This window comes from Astatotilapia calliptera, chromosome 2 (assembly GCF_964374335.1).
Source record: "Astatotilapia calliptera chromosome 2, fAstCal68.1, whole genome shotgun sequence".
In the NCBI taxonomy this organism is placed as follows: domain Eukaryota; kingdom Metazoa; phylum Chordata; class Actinopteri; order Cichliformes; family Cichlidae; genus Astatotilapia; species Astatotilapia calliptera.
In genome coordinates, this window is record NC_137423.1 from 33032296 (window position 1) to 33052590 (window position 20295).

The 20295-nt window shown below is 40.3% G+C and overlaps 1 protein-coding gene across 2 annotated transcripts; it reads left to right on the forward strand.

The window, feature by feature from the left end:
• Positions 1 to 2509: 2509 nt before the first annotated feature.
• On the forward strand, positions 2510 to 16417 carry LOC113006823 (MORC family CW-type zinc finger protein 3). Of its 2 annotated transcripts, XM_026143019.2 has the most exons (17): positions 2521 to 2649; positions 2785 to 2857; positions 3884 to 4016; positions 4254 to 4474; positions 4768 to 4915; positions 5739 to 5892; positions 6459 to 6587; positions 7186 to 7305; positions 7400 to 7503; positions 7719 to 7847; positions 9754 to 9870; positions 11436 to 11513; positions 12802 to 12838; positions 12941 to 13269; positions 13553 to 14057; positions 14915 to 15078; positions 15449 to 16417. In XM_026143019.2, exons 1-17 carry the CDS (start codon positions 2548 to 2550, stop codon positions 15603 to 15605), a joined length of 2700 nt encoding a protein of 899 aa, XP_025998804.2. In that variant the 5' UTR covers positions 2521 to 2547; the 3' UTR covers positions 15606 to 16417. The 2 variants fall into 2 exon arrangements, with proteins under 2 accessions (XP_080145385.1, XP_025998804.2); XM_080289259.1 differs by lacking the exons at positions 14915 to 15078; positions 15449 to 16417 and adding an exon at positions 14390 to 14615 and having other exon boundaries at positions 2510 to 2649.
• The last annotated feature ends 3878 nt before the right edge of the window (positions 16418 to 20295 follow it).

The following is a 20295-nucleotide window of genomic DNA, read 5'->3' on the forward strand; positions in this document are numbered from 1 at the left end:
TGTTAAAAATGTACTGTGTAATTTAACTAGGGGGAAAAAAATCCCACTGATGATGCAGAAGTCTCCAAAACTGACAAAACCCATGTATCAAATATGATACTCTAGGCCTTAAGGGGTTAATGCGGGCAGACACAACGTGCTTCACTCAGTGTTCTGCAGGATGTTTATTTCTATGGCATTCTGTGCCCTCTCCACCTAATGACGTCTGTGTTTACAGGCACACAGTGTTTTAACAATCACGCCTCATTCGTGCTATTTTTGTCATCGCTCTCTATTTTTCTGCATTTCCTTTATTTCATGTATGAATCCACAGTGAATGTGGGACCTAACATTCTACACAGACCTAAGTCATCTTGTTTATGGCAGACTTCGTATACAAAGATATAGATATATTTATATCAAAGATAAAGATATATTTACTGTTCCAAGTATATCTTGGAACAGTAAATTACACAAATGCACTCAAATGAAGAGTTCATTTCTGTGCCTCTCTGATATGATTCCTATAGAAAAAACATAACTGACTACATACATACACAGTATATTTTTACAAGGGTTCAGCACTGACGTGCATTCTTCATTTTAAATGGCCATAATAACCTGAGCTCTTTTATTGGGAATGGGAATGAGTGCTTCAGAGCGAAGTACAGAGCATCTCCCTGTCACCAGGGTTACTCACTGTAGCCATGGTTACTCATTGTCAACTGCGTGTGCAGGTTGAGAGGAGAAAGTGCTGCTGTTTAGGCCTGGCATTACTTTGAGCAGCATGAATGATTTTAAGAATCAATAGATTTATTTGTATTTTTCTCAGGTTTCTCTTGATGGTCTAAATAACTTTGTTATGATAAATTATTTTTTTTAATTTTTTTTTTATTTTTTTTTTCAGATTAGGCCTACGTGAGAAAATGAAGGTCAGACAGGGTGTGAGGAATATGTGTGAATCGTTGACTCAGTGTGTGAGAAACAGATTTGTAGCAACGAACATGCCAGAAGCACTTCACCAATTCACCCCCCTGAGTTTGTATCTAATGCAGTGGCCATTTCATGCCCTGTGTCTGCTACAGTAGCAACAGGAGGCAGCTCCTTCCACCTGCGCCTCCCCCTCACTTTGTCTTTTTTTTTCTAAAAAAAAAAACTTCTTCTGCTGAAGTGCTTTAGCTGGTTAGCAACCACCAGTTTGTCAGATCCAGACCAATCATCAGTGACAGCTAACAGGTGCTGACGTTGGACCTAAAGGAGGAATGCTCTGCTGTGATTGGTCGGACAGAGATGGGAGTGGGGCTTCGCCCCAGATAAATTGTGGCAAACACATACCTAAATACAGGTTTCCTCTAATAAACATTTCATTCAGCCGGGAGATCAGAGGGTACTGAAAAAACATCTGGAAGTAGAGCCCCGAATACCCATGGGTAACGACAAACCTGTGTTCAAGAAACCAGTTTGAGATGATTTGAGCTTTGTAACATGGCGCGTTATCCTGTTGGAAGCAGCCATCAGAAGATGGATACGCTGTGGTCATAAAGGGATGGACATAGTCAGCACCAATTCTCAGGTAGGATGTGGTGTTTTGAACAACTAAACTAGCTAAAGTAGTAATAATGAGGCCAGAGTGTACCAAAAAATATCCCTCACACTATTACACCACCTCCACCAATCTGAAACATTGACAGGATACAGCACGGATTCATGCTTTCACATAGCTTACACCAAATAACTACTGAACGTTGCAGCACAAATCGAGACTCACCAGACAGGTCAATGTTTTTCCAATCTTCCGTTGTCCAATTCTGGTGAGCAGGTGTGAACTGCAGCTTCAGTTTCCTGTTAGTATCAGCAAACCACTGCGCTGCACTTAGCTGACAGGAGCGGCACCCGGTGTGGTCTTCTGCTGCTGCAGTCGATCTCCTTTAAGGTTCCATGTGCTCTTCTTCATACCTTTGTTGTAACAAGTGATTATTTGGATTGTCTGGATTGTGCCTTCCTGTCAGCACGGCCACTCTCCTCTGGCATCAACAAGACACTTGAACCGCTGTGAGTAGCAGAGAATTGCTGAACACAGATTTTTTTTCCCCTTTTCAGACCATTCAGTAAACGTTCAGTAAAGAGAAAGTTGTATGGGAAATTCTCAGTACAACCTCAGATATTCAGACCAGCCCATATGGCACCAAGCCACATTCAAAGTCACTTATATCACGTCTCTTCCCTATTTTGATGCCAGATTTGAACCTTCAGCATGTCAGATCTCTTTTAATGATAGTTAAGGAGGTGTGCCTAACACAACGGCCATTTACTGTAAGCATTTAGCTGATTCTGCAACTGAATTATTATAATTTTTGAATGAAAAAAAAACAGCCCATTTCAAACACGCGTTATAACAAAGTAACAATAAATCAACTTGGTAATAAATGCAAGAACTTGGTAAAACGTCATATTAACATAAGATCTGCAGAAAGAAATACCTCAGCTGTGTCTCTTTCAGACTGCTCGAAGCGCGACTTCGGCTGACTTCCTTTGACACAGGCCCCGAGGACGCGCCCACTGCTCTGTATGGCTACGTACCTGCGCACGGAGAGCTCACACGACGAGAAGCAAAATATTCAGACGAAAAACATGGCGAGGTTAAGTGAGCATGGGATTCGCCTGAGTTCTGTAAGTATTTCAGATATTTGCTGTAGAGGATTCGCATTTGTTTCGACACTTTAGAAAACGTTCGCTACAGCGGCTCACAAAAAAGAGCAAGTGAAAGTTTAACTTGTTTTTTTAAATTCTTTTTTTCATTTCCAGATGAGTCCTTCCTTCCTGAACAGCAACTCCACGAGTCATACCTGGCCTTTCAGCGCTGTGGCAGAATTAATAGGTAGGCAATAAGAAATTTCAGGCATAATACAGAAACGCTGCACAGTCCCCTGCACCTGTTGCTGCAGCTTTTCGTGGTTTCTTTCGCACCGCTCTTCCGCTGTCGCGCACAAAGTTGGCGTGTTGAGCAGACATTTGTGTTGGTGCAAAAATGGACCGAACGGACTTCCTCTTTCACGAGTTTGCGCTCACACGCCTAAAGACGTGTGCTGGCAGCTGCAGACGCTGTGTTGTGGTAATAATCCCTTCGTAAAGTAAGGATAGAGGAGCTCGTTCCTTTAACGCTCTGCAGTTTGAAATCATAGTGCTGAGATATTAGTAACTGCTCAACTGCAGTGAGGTTTTCTGCAGTGTCGGTACTCTTACTTCTCGTGAGCATTAACAGAATCAGTTTGGATTATTTTTGACAAAATACATATAAAACTTATTGGTAAATATGCAGCAGTAGCTTATTTGCGCCTTTATGTGACATAAATGGTTCGTGTCTGGGCTGTCAACATTGCCATTCCTCCACTCTGTGCGCTCTCATTGGTTCAGACGTGCTGACCGTCTGTTGGCTGCTGAGGCTTTTTTAAAAACCGGAACAGCGAAGGGAGTGCGCTGTAGAAATGCATTCGCACCACTGTCCCACGTGAAAGTACAGGCTAAACTTTCGAAACAACAAAGGGAGCCACGTGCTTCTTGGAATAAGCTCGCAGTGATTCGCAATAACCCTGCAGAAAGTCCCAAACTCCGTATGTTCGATGTTTGTTGATCATGGTGTGACGCAATTAGTGGCTGTGCCCCACATTGAAGTATAGATTACAGCACATAGCAGTAGCATCCAGAGATCAGCAGTGGAGTTGTAGATCTAATGATTTGTTCCTGCAGCATGAGTCTCCTCATCTATAATGTGCAGTATCACTTTGACTATGCCTGCAGGAAGTTCACGTTGTAAAGAAATATAAGGAAGGCATTAAAGAAACTAGCCATCCCATGTGCTTCTCTTGTTTTTCTTATTTCCAATTTTCTGCCTGTCGTCTTCTAGACAATGCCTCAGACCCCGGTGTGTCCGCTAAACAGTTCTGGATAGATGTAGTTCATGAAACGGATCACCTCTGTCTGTCTTTCATCGATAATGGCAGCGGCATGACCCCCAACAAACTGCACAAGATGCTCAGGTGAGACACGTGTGAAGTTCACACACAAGGAAAAAAAGAAACATAGAAAGACACAGTAGTGCTGCATACCGATTGTGTTCCTCTTTTCTGCATTTAACCCACAGACACACACGTGCAGTTTCCAACTGTGGCCTCACATGTGCCGCTTTGTGTCACATTCACACATTAGGCTAGTTTTGTCTTCTCAGCTTGCTTCTCAGTGTTCGATAATTAACACTTGCTCGCTTTTGTGTCCAGCTTTGGTTTTACAGAGAAGGGCTCGGGTAGGGCCAGTCAGCAGGCCATCGGGGTTTACGGGAACGGCTTTAAGTCGGGCTCCATGCGCTTGGGGCGTGACGCGCTCATCTTCACCAAGAACGGCGGCTGTCAGACTGTGGGGATGCTGTCGCAGACCTACCTGGAAAGCATTAAAGCCCAGGCTGTCATCGTCCCCATTGTCCCTTTCAACCAGCAAACCAATATCCTTCACAAAGGGACTGGGAAATATTAGGATACAATATTAGGTTTACTTTGTGAATTTGCTGATGCGTAGACGTTCTACATCAGTATGACTTCCTGATTTTTTTAGTGTGAGAACTGATGAGATCATTTGAATGGCACAGGGTGTGTGGGTGGGGGCGGTGGGCAAGGGGTGACATGAATTAAAATAGGCAGGCCAAGTTTAAGGCAGATAACAGGAAACAAATATATTATGTATATGTGTTTATTACCATACATGCTCCCTTATGTTCTGACCTTAATTCGGTGTTACAGTTATTAGTTGTGACCGAGGATTCACAGGCCAGTCTGACGGCCGTCCTCGACCACTCGATCGTCAAATCCCTGGAGCAGATACATTCACATTTTGACTCAATTCCCTCCAAAAAAGGCACCAAGATATTAATCTGGAACATCCGCAGGTCAGAATCACATGTTCGTGTTACATTAAAGTTGAAACATGATAAGATAAGAGTGTTCCACACGACAAACATCTCCCTTCCACCACTAGCAGTTTGACGAAGCCAAATGTGTGAAATCTGTAATCTTGTTAGATAACTGTCATGATGTCAGTCATTTTGTCGAACTCTGTACAACAAAGCAGATTAGCGCAGACCTTATTACACTGTTTCTTTAGTGTCAGTCAAGTCAAAACATCTCGGTTAGAGTTTCCAAGTTGGCGTGTTGTGACCATTGGTTGAAAATACCACATGACACTGAGGAGTGTGCAAGCACAGTCAGTATCAGAGGGAGGCAAGTGGGTACAAAAACACATATGTAGTATTTGTATAAGCATGGTTCTAGGCAAATCTATGCAAAGTGACCCACATTCAAATGGAGAACAGAGAACCAACTAAATTGAAGTTTTGAATTTTCTCTTTTCCTTCTTCAACTAAATTTCTTAGAGAGAAATGGTCGACTGAAGTCAGGTTCTTGTAAAGTGGTAAAAAGAACCAGGTCAGGTTTCTCATACCTCCTATTTCACTTCCTCTTCATGCTGGAGAGAGAGATGATCACCACAATGAGTATAACCATCCAGCATTTCAAGTATTGCCCTGTGATTCAAATCCTAGTAATTAGACACAGGAGGTAAAGCCATACAGTGACTTTGTGTTGCAAATCGTTCCCAATTAATGAAATGTCTTGCAAAGCCATCTGCGGAGCTTTCTAGACAGCCATTACAGCGTGTGCAGTGAAACACAATTACATGTTCTAACAGCTGCTTTCTTTCGTGCTATCCCGAAGAGCTAAAGACGGTAAGATGGAGCTCGACTTTGAGACCGATCCGAATGACATTCGTTTGCCTGAGATTCAGATCGAAGAGTTGAAGAAGGGGCTGAAGAATAGCGGATCCTTGAGAACTGAGCAGAACATCCCAGACATGCATTACAGTCTCAGGGTGAGTGGGTAAAAAAACACTTTACCATCTCTTATTATGTTAGAGCCTCTGTGGTCCATAATATTAATATTTGTCAGGGCTTGGGGACCTGTTCAGGAGGATTTTAGTGTTAAAGGTTGTGATCAGGGTTAGAGAAAAATTCAGGGTGTAGTGGTTGTGGTTTACGTGTGGGTTTAGCCATACAAGTGCTGTGTGTGTTGGGGGCTGGGTGTAAGAGTGTCTTCCACTTTTTGGCAGACACTGAGTACCTCCACACTACTGTAGACAAACTGTCAACCTTGTGGTTTTGTAGTAACACTGCCCCAGTTTCATTAAAAAAATGTTTTTTTTGCAGGTTTTAAATGATAATTCGCAAATTCTAAGAATTTACTTTTTGTTTGTAAATCATCTTTTTTTCATGTTTCAAGATTAAAAAATAAACCTGCTGGTGAAAAATGTGCGTTCACGAGTGGATTTCAACCGACAAAAGAGTATTTCATATTTAGAGTTTTCAGTTTTAAGCCTCGCTTATTTTCTTTCTTTTTTTTCCACCTTGTCCGTTTTATTTGCTTGCATGTTTATCACAGGCCTACCTCAGTATCCTGTATCTGAAGCCGAAAACACAGATCATACTGAGGGGGAAGAAGATTCAGGCCAAACTGGTAGCGAAGAGGCTGATACACATTGAGCATGACGTCTACAAACCCCACTTCAGTGTATCCTTACGCTATGTGTGTGTGTAACAGCCAAATTCAAGTGTAAACAGGAAGTGGGATTCGTGTGACTGTTGGAGATGAAGCATCTGTGTTACTTTACTGGGGTCTGGTAAAAAAGTTTAAAAAAACACACACACACACACTTTTGGTGCTTAACAGATGTTCATGAAGGGAAAATCCAAACAAGCTTCACAGTGCCAGTTCATGCGGTCTCATATCTAGTTATTATTTTTTTTTTTATCTTTTCATGTCTTCTAGAGAACTGAGATTTTGAAACTGGGGTTTTGTGTTATCGTGCCAGGGATCGGTTCAGCGCCCACAAAACCGAATTTTTAATCTGAACTTTATCTGTTTGCCTATCTAATATATGAATGCATGCAACAAACCAGACCTCAGGGGTAGGATAAGAGTTATGAAAATTCTGAATTATACTCTACTATAATTAATAATAAGGTCATTAATAATAATTGCATGAACAATGTTACATTTTTTCCATGTTTTTCTGTTAAAACAATTACATTAGTAACATCCCTTTAATTATATGAAAATTGCATCATTATTCTAAACTTTGTCAGTTTTCTTAACTGGTTTTTGTCAGAAAGACAAAGTGAAGGTGACCTTTGGACTTAACCCAAAAAACAAGGATCACTATGGGATTATGATGTACCACAAGAATCGTCTCATTAAGGCGTATGAGAAAGTGGGCTGCCAGCTAAAGGTAAAGTAAAATAATGTTGTGTGTTACAAATACTGTGAGGCTACCCTGGGTACCTGCCTCTGCTTAATAAATGTCACTCTTAAATTTCCTTCAGACTTCGGGCCTAAGAGCGGGCATTGGCGTCATCGGCGTCATTGAGTGCAATTTTCTGAAACCTGCTCATAACAAGCAAGACTTTGAGTACACCAAAGAGTACAGGTAACAAACAGTAATAAATCAGATAGTTGCTTTTTTTGTTTGATTGTTTTGTTTGTGAATATGAGCTGTTGAGTTGGAATAAATAGTTTCATCCTGTATGTACAAAGTTAAGAGCGAAGGCGGTAATTTGATCATGTAATCTTCAGTTAATTTCTTTTTCTGTCATTGTCTTATTTTAAACACATTTACAGTTGTTTCCTCTTTTTACTCCCAAGACTGACCCTCGGAGCTTTGGGCCTAAAACTCAACGACTACTGGAAGGAGGTGACAGAGAAGAAGGCCAGAGAGCGAGAGTTTCAGGCTCTAGACAAAAATGAGAAGGAGGTCCAGGAGGATGTCGATGAGTAAGTGTTAACTGTTTTGTTTTTTTTACACAGATGAAGTCAGGGCCAGATTTTGAAAAACAGTGAGGTCAGACAGTGGAAATAGTTGCTGTTAAATTTGCTGCATTATTAGAATGTTAATACTTTATTGTAAGTTATGTGTGATGCTTTCATATTACAAATTATAAACAAATAATACATTGCATAAACATTATATGTTGAGGCTCTGAATACAGGTTTACAGTATGAAAGCTGATAATTAAGCTATGGTTATTTGTCATTTTACCAAGCTATAAATATATAGGAAAAAATGCTTGTTTATAACACTGTTACAAGCTGACATTATTGTAGACTAATAATAATTTCTAAAGTTGTCATTACAAAGTTTTATAGGCCTATTAATGTGGAGTCTGTTGGCTAACTACGGTGTTTTTTACTCAGTGATGTTGCCATTATGAGGGGTGAGGCCTCAGTGTTCTCTTGCATGTCCGTCATTGCTTTGTATCATCAGGTGGTATTCATTGTTGCTGTTCTCACACAAAGGCTGCTGCAGCTGTACAGAGATCAATTGAAGTGGTCATTATGCAATAGGCTGGCTGTGCCCTTGGGCCATTTCTAACATACAGCATAAGCCTTTTTTTAAAATTCAGCTTTAAATTTTATTTCTAGCTCTAAAAAACAAAACTGCGTGGTGTTGTAGTGGTTAACCCTGTCGCCCAACGACAAGAAAGTTCCTGGTTTGAACCCTGTGTGGAGTTTTCATGTTCCTCATGTGCTCGTGTGAGTGCCCTCTGGCTACTTCCTCCGACAAACCAAAGATAGCATGTTAGGCTAACTGGTGACTTGAAACAGGCCATGGACGTGAGACGTGAAGGCTTGAAGTGTATGGAATAACGTACTGTATGGTGTGTTTTGACTTGTAGTCTAGAGCACTTGGAGTGGTCGGTAAGACTAGAAAAGCCAGTCCATCACTGGTAAAACGAGTATAGACCCAGACCTGATATAGCTGTAGTGCAAACAGTGAACACTCATCCAGTTCATCTGGCTCTAAATACGTGCCGAGTATTAAGTGCAGTTCAAACAGAAAGTCTAAATGTAGAACTCAGAAAGGTAGGAAAGGTAAATAAAGGTTGGGTGACAAGTATAAATAAGTAGGGTGGAGCAGACAGCTAGAGGAATAAAAAAGTAACGGATGCCAAAAAGCTAGACACATGGTAAATAGTACTATCAAAGGAGGAAATAATAAAAAAAACCTCAATAAACCCTTACACTGCGTTCAGTGGCGCCCAATATTATTAGTGCACTGCTTTTCTATACAGGTGGTTTACAAACATGTCACTGCTGATAATCTAACACTCCTCACTCACCCATCAAATAAGATCAGTGTACTTCAAAGCCCCTCTGTTCCACATCGCCGCACACTGTTTTGAGGAAACGTGCTGTTCAACTCGGAAGGGTTTCCCACAGTTTTCAGGTTTTTTCATGACCAAAATGTGGAGTGTTAATAACATATCCTCATTCCAAAGTTCAGTTCAGCGGCAGGCCAGTGCATGTTAGAACTTGGCTATTTATCAAAGTCATAATATCATATCTATATTAAACCAGAGGAGTGAGACTCAGGCTCTGGGGTAAAATTACAGAGACAAGGAACATAAAAATATCATCTATATGATCCGTTAAGCCAAAAGTTTATTTATAGATAGATAGATAGATAGATAGATAGATAGATAGATAGATAGATAGATAGATAGATAGATAGATAGATAGATAGATAGATAGATAGATAGATAGATAGATAGATAGATAGATAGATAGATAGATCTTGAAGAGATCTGTTGTGTGCACAAGTCTAGACTTACTGAGATAAAAATAGTTAAGTATATCTTTATTGCCAACTTTATCTTACTGACAGCTGTTGTATTTACAGGGGTCCCATGTGGTTACAGTGTGAAGAGTGTCTCAAGTGGCGAAGCATCCCTGACGGCTTTTACAGAATTGCTCCTGAGAGCTGGACCTGCAGCCAGAACCCAAATTCACGTTACAGGTGGGTATTTCATATTATTTCTCGTGATTTTAACTGCACCACTGACTTGAGTAAGAAGCACAATTACATAATGAATGCAAAAGCTGAATCATGTTCAACAACACTGTTTTCAGGAGCAACATTACACTGCTGGAAAACCTAATTATTTGTGTCAGGCAGCATTTATCAGTCTATTCTTCTTTCGGCTGCTCCATTGCTGGGCCACCACAGCAGCATCAGCTTCCACATAACCCTAACTCCTAACATCCTCCTCTGTCACGCTAACACATATATATATATATATATATATATATATATATATATATATATATATATATATATATATATATATATATATATATATATATATGTTTGTTTGCTCTCAATTTTGACAGCCCTATTAAAGATTAATATCAGTCTGTACATGTTCCAGATAGCTTTTCTTCAAATTCTTTAATTCTCACTCGCTTTTGCAACTTTGTACTTTTGTGTTACTCGCAGCAACAACTCCACCTCATTATTAGTCTATTTAAAAAACTCGGTAAAGCCGGAAAGTAAATAAACGGCAGACAGAAATGAGGCAGGCCAATCGTCTCGCATTTCACGCATGCACATGCGGCCGTTTTCGGTCATTTCAATGTGGACACACAACTCTCTGAAAACGATAGTGTGGACGCGGAAAACGCTGTTTTGAAATTTATCCAGGCTAATGTGGACGTAGACTAACGTTGTCTCTCCAAGCTGCTCATCTTGAGCTGATATATTCATTTCTAATTTGGCCCATTCTGATCATTTACAATGCTCGCTCTAGATGCTATTCTTCTGTCTCGAATCACCTCTGGCATTTGTTTTCAGTCACTCCACCCTGGCTGCACTCTCTTCTTCCCCTCGCTTGTGTGTGTTCGCCTTTCCACTTGTCTCCCTCTCATTCACACACATTTTGTCGCTTCTGCTGGCTTTCATTCCCCCTCCCTCAGAGCATACCTCCACCATTCCAGGCTCGCTTCCACCTGCTCTCACTTCACATCACAATGCCACCAATGAACACCATTCTAGAGACAAAATTGATAGCTGAACCTCAGCTCTTCCTCTGATATACTCGTCATTTTATCAAGTGAAGCTAATCAGCTACCAGGTAACTTAACAAGCATGTTCTAATCTTGCTAAAATTAAGACTTCAAATTTTAGTATTATCTTAATGAAGTCAGAGCACAGAGTGGAGACACTGAATTTTAGCAGGCAGGCAGACCTATATTTTTTCTCTTGAGCTATTCTGTGGACTAGAGGTCAAGATATTTTAGCCTCTTCAGCATCAGTAGTCACCATTTCCTTTTTTTTAGTCTGTCTTTAATCGTTTAACTCTGCATGGTCATATTTTAGCGTTAATTGATCGAGCACGAGCCCTTTCTGAGCCCTGCGTGTCCTTTGCATTCATTTTCTCCCTTGTTTACTTTTTATTTCACTGCTTTTCTTAAAAAAGACAGATATTTCTAATGGCTTGTATGATGCAAAACGTCATTTTCAATTTTCGCCAAAGCCACTGCTGACTGAATTGAAAGTAAGCACAAGTCTCTTTGTCTTTACAGAAGCTGCTCGTCACCAGAGGAAACAGAAGAACACGAGGAGCTGTTAACACCGAGCTATCAGAAAAGCCACAAGAAACTGTAAATTCCCATTTCTTTACCCCTCTGAAACTTTGACTGTATGTGAAAATTCGTACATGGACGGATATATCGCACTGCAGCTCTTTCTGCATGCCTGCTTGCTCTTGTGGGTTCACATGCCGTTTTGTGGTTTCATGCACTTATTTCCGGCGGTTGTCCATGTGACTCTAAGCGTGTCTGAGAAAAGTTTACTTATGGTATCCTCTAACTGATAAGAATCAATTAGCTCTTTAAAATATGGTTCTATGTTGCTCATCAGTACACAAAACGCTTTAGGTCTGTTATTTAGACACTTAAGCAGACGTCAGCAGAAAGGGTCACATCTAATTTGCTTAAATTTGGCAACTTTTGACAGAAATCTGTTAAATACAAATGTACTAAGATAAACCACAAGGTTATAAACCGCTCACTGACAGCAGTTAGTGAGTGATGCACAGACTAAAGTGACTGTGGTCTGCCCATAGACTGTATGTAAAAGATGGATGTGACTTGAACCTGAAATCTTCCTAATGGATGACAGGGGCGACTACTTATGTAACAAAAAGAAACCTGATGGTCTGTGACAAAAACAACCCTACTGCTTAGTTCCTTAATGAATTTAGTAAACACTTTCCCGATGACTTGCTTGTTGCAGCATAATTTTTGTTTTATAACTAAATAACTGAGAAATATTCTGTTGAACTTACACCAAGAAACTCTGATTGTTTTACAGCCCTGGGTATTTGTGTGGCATTTACTTATAGCATTACTCTGGAAAGTTAACATGGTTTTTTTTCGGTGCACGGTTACTCAAACTTCCTCCCACAGTCCAAAGATATTCTTTGCTAAGTTGATTCTAAATTGGCTGTAGGTGTGAATGGTTGTTCGGGTCTCTGCGTTAGCCCTGCAGACTGACAACCAGTCGAGGGTATACCCCAGCGTTACCAGATACTGATGGTTTCCAGCCCAAAGCCTATTTAAAACCACCACTATGCACACAAAGCTGCCCAAGATATTGTTTTACGTTTAGTTTTAATCACCGTTGCACGGCATCGTATTCAGAAAATCCAGTGCCCGCAGGAGTCACACAAAAACAATCCTTAAATCAACAAATAACAGCGAAGTCTTACAGACAACTTGATTCATCATGTCTGATTAGGGCTCAGATTTACTAAGCAGAATAACTTGTGTGCGCAATCCCCGAATAGCCTTCATAGGTTCAGTTAGTTAGTTAGCTCCAGCAGAGACAATTATATTTACTGACGATAAACCAGAGCATAACGTGATTATCCGTGTTTTTATCTTGCAGAGAGTACTCCAGAGGCACAAAGCGAAAATCATTAGAGGTATGTAAATTTGTTTTTTTCTTATCTTTGTTGTGTTTTTCTCACCAACAGTAAAGGTCCCGTACTGTATCTCACAGGTGCGTTCTGCTGTTTTCATTGCAGGTGTCTGAGGTAGAGGAACAAGTGTCTAAACATCAAATAGTCTTACGGAGTTCATCTAAGCCCACCAAAGTGGAAAACGCAGATGAACTCACAGATCTAAATGACACTTTCGCGAATGACGATGCGGAGTCACAGTCGGACACGGACACGCAAACGCAGGAGGAGGCCGCTGGAAGAGACACGGTCACTAAAAAGAAGAATGAAATTGCAAAAGGAGCGTCGCCCAAGGAAAATGAGATAAGTGACAAGAGGCTTCAGGATGAAGAGAGCGACAAAACGGAAAACGCAGACATGGAGACAGAAGAGGAGGAGCACTTAGAAACTTTAAGGTGGGGAAAGATTGAATAAAATAAAAAAGAGAATCTAATTCCAGTCTAATCCAAGTGTATTGATGCAAACTTGTGCTTTAGATAATGGTTGGATATAGTGTAGTAGTTAATTTATATATATATATATATATATATATATATATATATATATATACATATATATATGTGTGTGTGTGTGTGTGTGTGTGTGTGTGTGTGTGTGTGTGTGTGTGTATAGATAGATATATCAGTGTTTAATACCTTGTATTAACCGATTAACCCTCCTTTTTTGTAACCCCAAAAGGATGTCAGATTCAATATTGTGCGTTGTTAAAAAGAAGCGGTACTTTTGGAAGCTTCACCAGTCCGATTCAGCAGTTACGGATAAGGAGTTGCATTCTGGGAAACAAAGTGATATAGTCAAGACATTATCCCCAGAAAAAAACAAAAAGGACGCCAGCAGCCGGGTAGAGAACTCAGACACAAACCCACCGCAAACCCACACCAGCAACACGTGGCAGCACTCACTCCCCTCCACACAGACTGTGAAAGTGCCCCCGCTGAGCCGAACAGAAGGGCAGCAGAGCAGGGTGCTGCCCACGGAAGGGCTTAACCGGGAGGCTAAAATGCAGAGGCTGGTTGGGTTGGAGAAAGAGGCTGAGAAGCTCCGCAGCCTTCTAGGTCTGGAAATCACAAAGACAACTCAAGGAACGATGACAAATGATGACTGCGACGAAAAAAGTCCAACGCAGACGCTGGAGAAACCATCGGGACGCAAAGAGGTCGGCTGTCAGACGGACATGGCTGAGGTCAGAAACCATTTAGAACCATTTTTGCCTTTTTAGTTTATTTAAATGTTGGTTAGACTAAAGTTTAATGTAGTCACATTTATCCTATCATGATTTTCTTTTGATTCTCATCATTCCTTCTTGTAATGAGCCTCTTTTGATATTTACTTTAGTAGTTATTAAACACTTGAAGGACATGTAATAATAATTCTTTCTGGTTAAAGTGGCCTGTATACATTGATTTAAAGCATATATTTTCAACAATATAGAGTTTCTAGGTGATATCTTTTCACACCCCACTGCTTTATTTAATCATTAGCAGTTATTAAACTCTGGCTCTCTCTCTTCCATAGTTTCCTTTTGTCCCGTCTCTCTCTCTCGTCTCCCTTTTCTTTCCTCTCACTACCATCCGGTCACAGCGGATAGCTTCCTGAGCCTGATTCTGCAGGAGCTTTCTTCCTGTTAAAGGGGAGTTTTGCCCTTGGCACTGTCGCCAAGCCCTTGCTCATAGAGCATCGTATGATGACGTCATTTTTTCTGATGTTGTAGGGTCTTTTTACCTTACAATATTAAGCACCTTGAAGTGACTTCTTTGTGATTGGAGCTTTAAATTAAAAAAAAGTGAAATTTGATTTGACTTGCAGAGCTGAATTTAGCTACTAAAATATATTAATCTAAGGTAATCCCAAGTATAAGGTTTGATCATCTTAATAAGTAGTTGAGTGTTTTGTAATCATACGAACAAATCAAGCACAAAATAGTGAATTATTAAGAAGAATGATAAATACTGCAGTGTAATGTGATTTATTTTAAACCTGTTAAATCTGATTTAAATGAAATCTAAATGAAAACTTTGATTATCTCCTGCTGTCTATCAGTGCTCTACTTCATCCTCTGGCCTGATTCAGGCTGCAGAACTTCACGGGTTAAAAGCTGTGAGTGAGTCCAACAACCAGCCTGAACTGAGCAGAGCCAGGAAGGAAAAGACTGACAGCCAGACGAGAACAAGACTCAGTGACACTGAGGCCCGTGAAGACAACAGGTGAGTGCGTTATACAGACATCCACATGCAGCTGTGTAGACAGGGATCCCAAGCTATATATTGATATTGTTCTAATTTGAATGCCTAATGCTTAATTTATATTTATCTTCATCTGCACAAAGTACGTGTAGATAAATCGATCGAGTATCAGTCAAGACTGTGATTTATTTCACATCAACTTGATAGGTTTTAACAGGTTTTAACAAAATGATAAAGGAACACCTCGTAAACATCTCACTTGTAGCCTTTTACACCTATTCATACACGATACAAAAGCTCAGTTCTCCCAGAAAAAATTTTCTTGGAACAAGAAGTGAAATGTGAGCTGTTTGGGTTTCTTGCTGTAGTGACAAATCTGTTGTACGCTCAGGTCTGTGCAAGAGAATCTGCATGACATCCGCCACAACGTGGTAGTGCTTCTCACGGCACTCCTGCCCCAGCTGGACCTGGCCGGCATCAGCCTGGACACCAATGATGTAGACAACATCCTGCAGCAGATCATAGAGGTCAACTCCCTGAAGCTATGATCAGCAGTCCAGCAGAAGTCAATTATTATTCGTTGTGTTACACATACTTACACAGTTGTGTTTGGATCAATTAAACTATTTGTTACTTCAGTATACAATATGCATACGTTAATAATTCTCTTTCTGTTGATTTGGAGAGTAATGTCATTCCCATGTTTTTCATATTCCTGGTGCTGCATGTGGATTACGTGTATAATAATGAAGATTATAAAACCTGGTAATATTTGTGTTCCGTGTGGTAATCAGTTTGCAGTGTTAAAATAAAAGACATGTATCGAATTACTTTACCTCAGTGTCTTTCAATTTACAAAATTACAGTTCAGGTGTATAAAAAAAATTGCCCTGCACTGATTACAAGCTGCGAGTGCCAAGAGTTCTTGTTAAGCAAGAGGCTGGGAAAAAGAGACAGGAGAAATGCTAAGTACTAGTTTGCAAATCGTTTTTATAAAGAGAGTTAAGAGGAATAAAAGTTGTAACTTAAATTCTTGTAGCTAACCGTCAGGGTCAAGTCACCAAGTCTGACTACTCGTACTTGTGAAGCTGTCTTGTACATATGGCAAACGGTTGTCACATCATTTTGAATACTTGTGCAGTATAATCTTTAAGAAACATGAGCATGTTGGTCATGATGTCAGTTAGAAAATATGAGGGGTTTTTTGTCTCAGTTCATCCATTAATTTTTTTAACTGTTGCTTTTCATTGTTCTGCTGCTTTTGTTGTTCTTTTTTAATTAGCTATTTAAGATGCTGTACACACTCGGTTGCTGTTTTCTAAACAGGATTTGTTATGTTTGCATTAAAATATTGAAACCAGTTATTGCTCACTGCATCTCTGTTTTTAAGCTACTCATGGGTCCAATAGTGGGATTTACAGTTTTTTCTGAATGCTTAAACCCTAACTGTGATTCCTGTAGCACAATCTCTAAAACTATTCAGACTTATAGCAAAACCACTCACTGAGTTTGCAAAACTAAAAGCACAAAAACTGCTTTGCACTCAGTTTGCAATTTTGTAACACACACTTTGCTAAACTGTAGGCACAATTCACTGCACAACACTCAATTACCAAATTTCCAACACACTCCTAGCAAAAGTATACACATGTATGGCTATCATTAACACTAATTTGCCAACTGTCTGGCACACTTTCACATGTCAAAACTTTTTTAGATAATTAGTTCACTTTGCAATCAGCCTAAGCACTACAATACAGGTAAGCTGTGTGTGCAGAGTACAATGGAGGGAGCAGAAAGAGTGAGAAGTAGAGGAGGCCGAGGAAGAGGACGTGGAGGTGAAGAAGTAGGATGAAGAGGACGACAAGGACAAGGAGGAGCAAGAGGAAGACGAGGAGGGAGGAGAGGAAGATGAGGAGGGGTGAGAGGAAGGGTAGGAAGAGTAAGAAATAGAATCACTGATGACATCAGAGCTACAATAGTGGACCATGTAATCAACCGTGGAATGACCCTGAGGGTAGCTGGCCAACGGGTCCAGCCTAACTCGAGCCGCTACACTGTAGCAAGTACCATAAGGACATCTTGAAATGAGAATCGGTTAGCACAGTCACTTCGCACTAAGATCTGTAGCACTGCCATATGCCAATGAGAAACACACCAATACCATTGCTGTAAAAATACTGAAATTGTTACTTTACAGAATTGCTAGATGACCAGATGCTGGGGCAGAGGAAGCATGTTCACTGCAGACCAAGTAACCCATATAGTCATTATGGCGATTGCAAATAATCCTATACTTGGAAATAAACACTTGTGTTTGTTTTGATGTGTTTGAATAAACACCAGTACTTGAAGTTTGGATCCCTCTATGCTTATGGATCTATGACAGAAGTATGAGCTCAAACTGACATAGCCTACCTTGTGCACAGAGAAAGCAAAAGCCAGATGTGTTTTGTATTCATACCATCAGTGTGCAGTTGGCGCATTGTGTGCTTAGTAGATGATGGCTTGTGTGTACTGTTTGATACGGAAACACCATTTTTACGAAGGTGTGAAGAGTTAATCTAGCTGTGTTTGCTTTTGCAAGAGAACTACAATGTTTTGATTATTGGGTGACAGGTTTTCTTATTTGTGTGAAGAGTTTTGCAAAATTAGCCAATAGTTACAATAAATGTGCTTAAGCAATCAGAAAAAACTGTAAGCACATTTTTTGTAACTATTGGCTAATTTATTGGCAATTGGCAATTCTGTAAAGTAACAATTTCAGTATTTTTACATCAATGGTATTGGTGTGTTTCTCATTGGCATATGGCAGTGCTACAAATCTTTGTGCGAAGTGACTGTACTAACCAATTCTCATTTCAAGATGTCCCTATGGTACTTGCTACAGTGTAGCGGCTCGAGTTAGGCTGGACCCGTTGGCCAGCTTCCCTCAGGGTCTTTCCACGGTTGATTACATGGTCCACTATTGTAGCTCTGATGTCATCAGCAATTCTATTTCTTACTCTTCCTACCCTTCCTCTCCCCCCTCCTCGTCTTCCTCTTGCTCCTCCTTGTCCTTGTCGTCCTCTTCATCCTACTTCTTCACCTCCACGTCCTCTTCCTCGGCCTCCTCTACTTCTCACTCTTTCTGCTCCCTCCATTGTACTCCGCACACACAGCTTACCTGTATTATAGTGCTTAGGCTGATTGCAAAGTGAACTAATTATCTAAAAAAGGTTTTCACATGTGAAAGTGTGCCAGACAGTTGGAAAATTAGTGTTAATGATAGCCATACATGTGTATACTTTTGCTAGGAGTGTGTTGGAAATTTGGTAATTGAGTGTTGTGCAGTGAATTGTGCCTACAGTTTTGCAAAGTGTGTGTTACAAAATTGCAAACTGAGTGCAAAGCAGCTTTTAGTTTTGCAAACTCAGTGAGTGGTTTTCCTATAAGTCTGAATAGTTTTAGAGATTGTGCTACAGGAATCACAGTTAGGGTTTAAGCATTCAGAAAAAACTGTAAAATGGGAAGGTTTTCAGTACTTATTCTTTTTGACCACAAGGTGACAGTAAAGCCTCTCAAAGACACCTTTGGAGAGGAAGGTGGAAAATTCTTTTCTTGGTTGGTTAAGTATCGACCATCCAGGGCATACAGTAATTGAATCTTTTAATATCTTGTATTGAAACTAAGTGGTATCTGTGCAGAGTGAATGGTATTATATTACACAATAGTTTCATACAGCATCAACAACCAACCAACACACCCTGGAAAATATTTCTTTTCTGTCTCTTTGACATTTTTGTAAACACTACACAGTGCATGAAGAACGTATGAAGGGATATATTGGTGAAAGGTGTGTAGTGATAATTTCTTGTAGAGGCACAGTTTCATAATGCAGGTATTCATTTATTTCTATTGTTTGGCTATTAAACATTGGAAACCCATTAAGGCACGTTAATAGCAAAACTCTTCTTGCTTCTGTTTTTTTCTTTCTTTTTATAAAGTTGTAAATGCAGGCGGTCCATTGGTGAATGCTATTTTCAAATAGTCAAGTATACACTTACCAACCTCTTCATTAGGTAAACCTGTTCAACTGCTCATTAAATATTGACAAATTCCATGGCAACAGCTCAATGCTTTTAGGCACAAAGACATGAGGAAGACAACCTGCTGAAGTTTTAAGGGATCATCAGATGGGGAAGAAAGGTTAGCTAAGTGCCGTTGTGACGGTTGTTGGAGTATTTTATAAACTGCTGATCTAGTGGGTTTTTTTGCACAAACATCTGTGGGGAGTATAGGGAATGATCTGGAAAAGAGATGACAAGTATTGATGACCATGCCCATTCCAATTTCAGATGGCTTCTTCCAACAAGTTAACACACCATCTAACATTGCTCAAACTGGTTTCTTGAATATGACTGTGTACTCAAGTGGCCTCCACAGTCACCAGATCTGAGTCCAATAGAGTTCCTTTGGGATGTGGCGCAATGGCAGATTCACATCATGGATGTGGAACCACACATCTGCAGCCACCGTGTGATGCTATTATGTCAATTTGGACCAAAATCTCTGAAGAATTTTTCTAGTACCTTGATGAATCTATGTTGTGAAGAATTAAGGCTGTGTTGAAGGCAAAAATGGTTCAACCCAATACTTGCAAGGTATGTTAAAAGCATTGCTATTCCAATTCCACTCCACTTACCTGTTATTCATCAATATTTGCTCTTTATAAATAAGCTAAATAACAGCCTGTGCTCTTTGAGACTGAGAGGGTACCAACTGAGACAGAAGCCCTTCCTTCAAAATCAACACCTTCAAGTTCAACTGAAATTTGCAGCTGCCTACATGGAAAAGTTAAAACACCTTCTGGAGAAAATTCTTTAGTTAGACGAAACAAAGATTGAGCTGTTGGGCTACAATGACAAGCGGTCTGTTTGGAAGAGTAAAGGTGATGCATTCAAACCTGACAGCACTGTCTGAGCTGTCGAGCATGGTGGTGGTAGCATCATGCTCTGAGGCCGTTCTGCTGCCAGTGGCAGTGGTGCATTGCACAGTGGATGAAACAATGAAGCGGGAGCCATAACTCAAATAAAAATCTAGATATCTTGAACACAACTGGGTATTTCAACAGGACAGTGTTCCCAAACATAAATCAAAGCTGGTTTTGGAATGGATAAAGCAGGCTAACATTAGACTTTTGGAATGCACTTCCTAAAGCCCTGAGCTCAACTCTGCCAAAGATTTGCAGACTATGCT

Excerpts from the sequence above, each read along its gene's own strand:
- LOC113006823 (XM_026143019.2), top strand. The coding sequence starts at position 2,548 with ATGGCTACGTACCTGCGCACGGAGAGCTCACACGACGAGAAGCAAAAT. Across the intron at positions 7,306-7,399 it reads AAGTGGGCTGCCAGCTAAAG|ACTTCGGGCCTAAGAGCGGG; the intron begins GTAAAGTAAAAT and ends AATTTCCTTCAG. Across the intron at positions 11,514-12,801 it reads CAGAAAAGCCACAAGAAACT|AGAGTACTCCAGAGGCACAA; the intron begins GTAAATTCCCAT and ends TTTATCTTGCAG.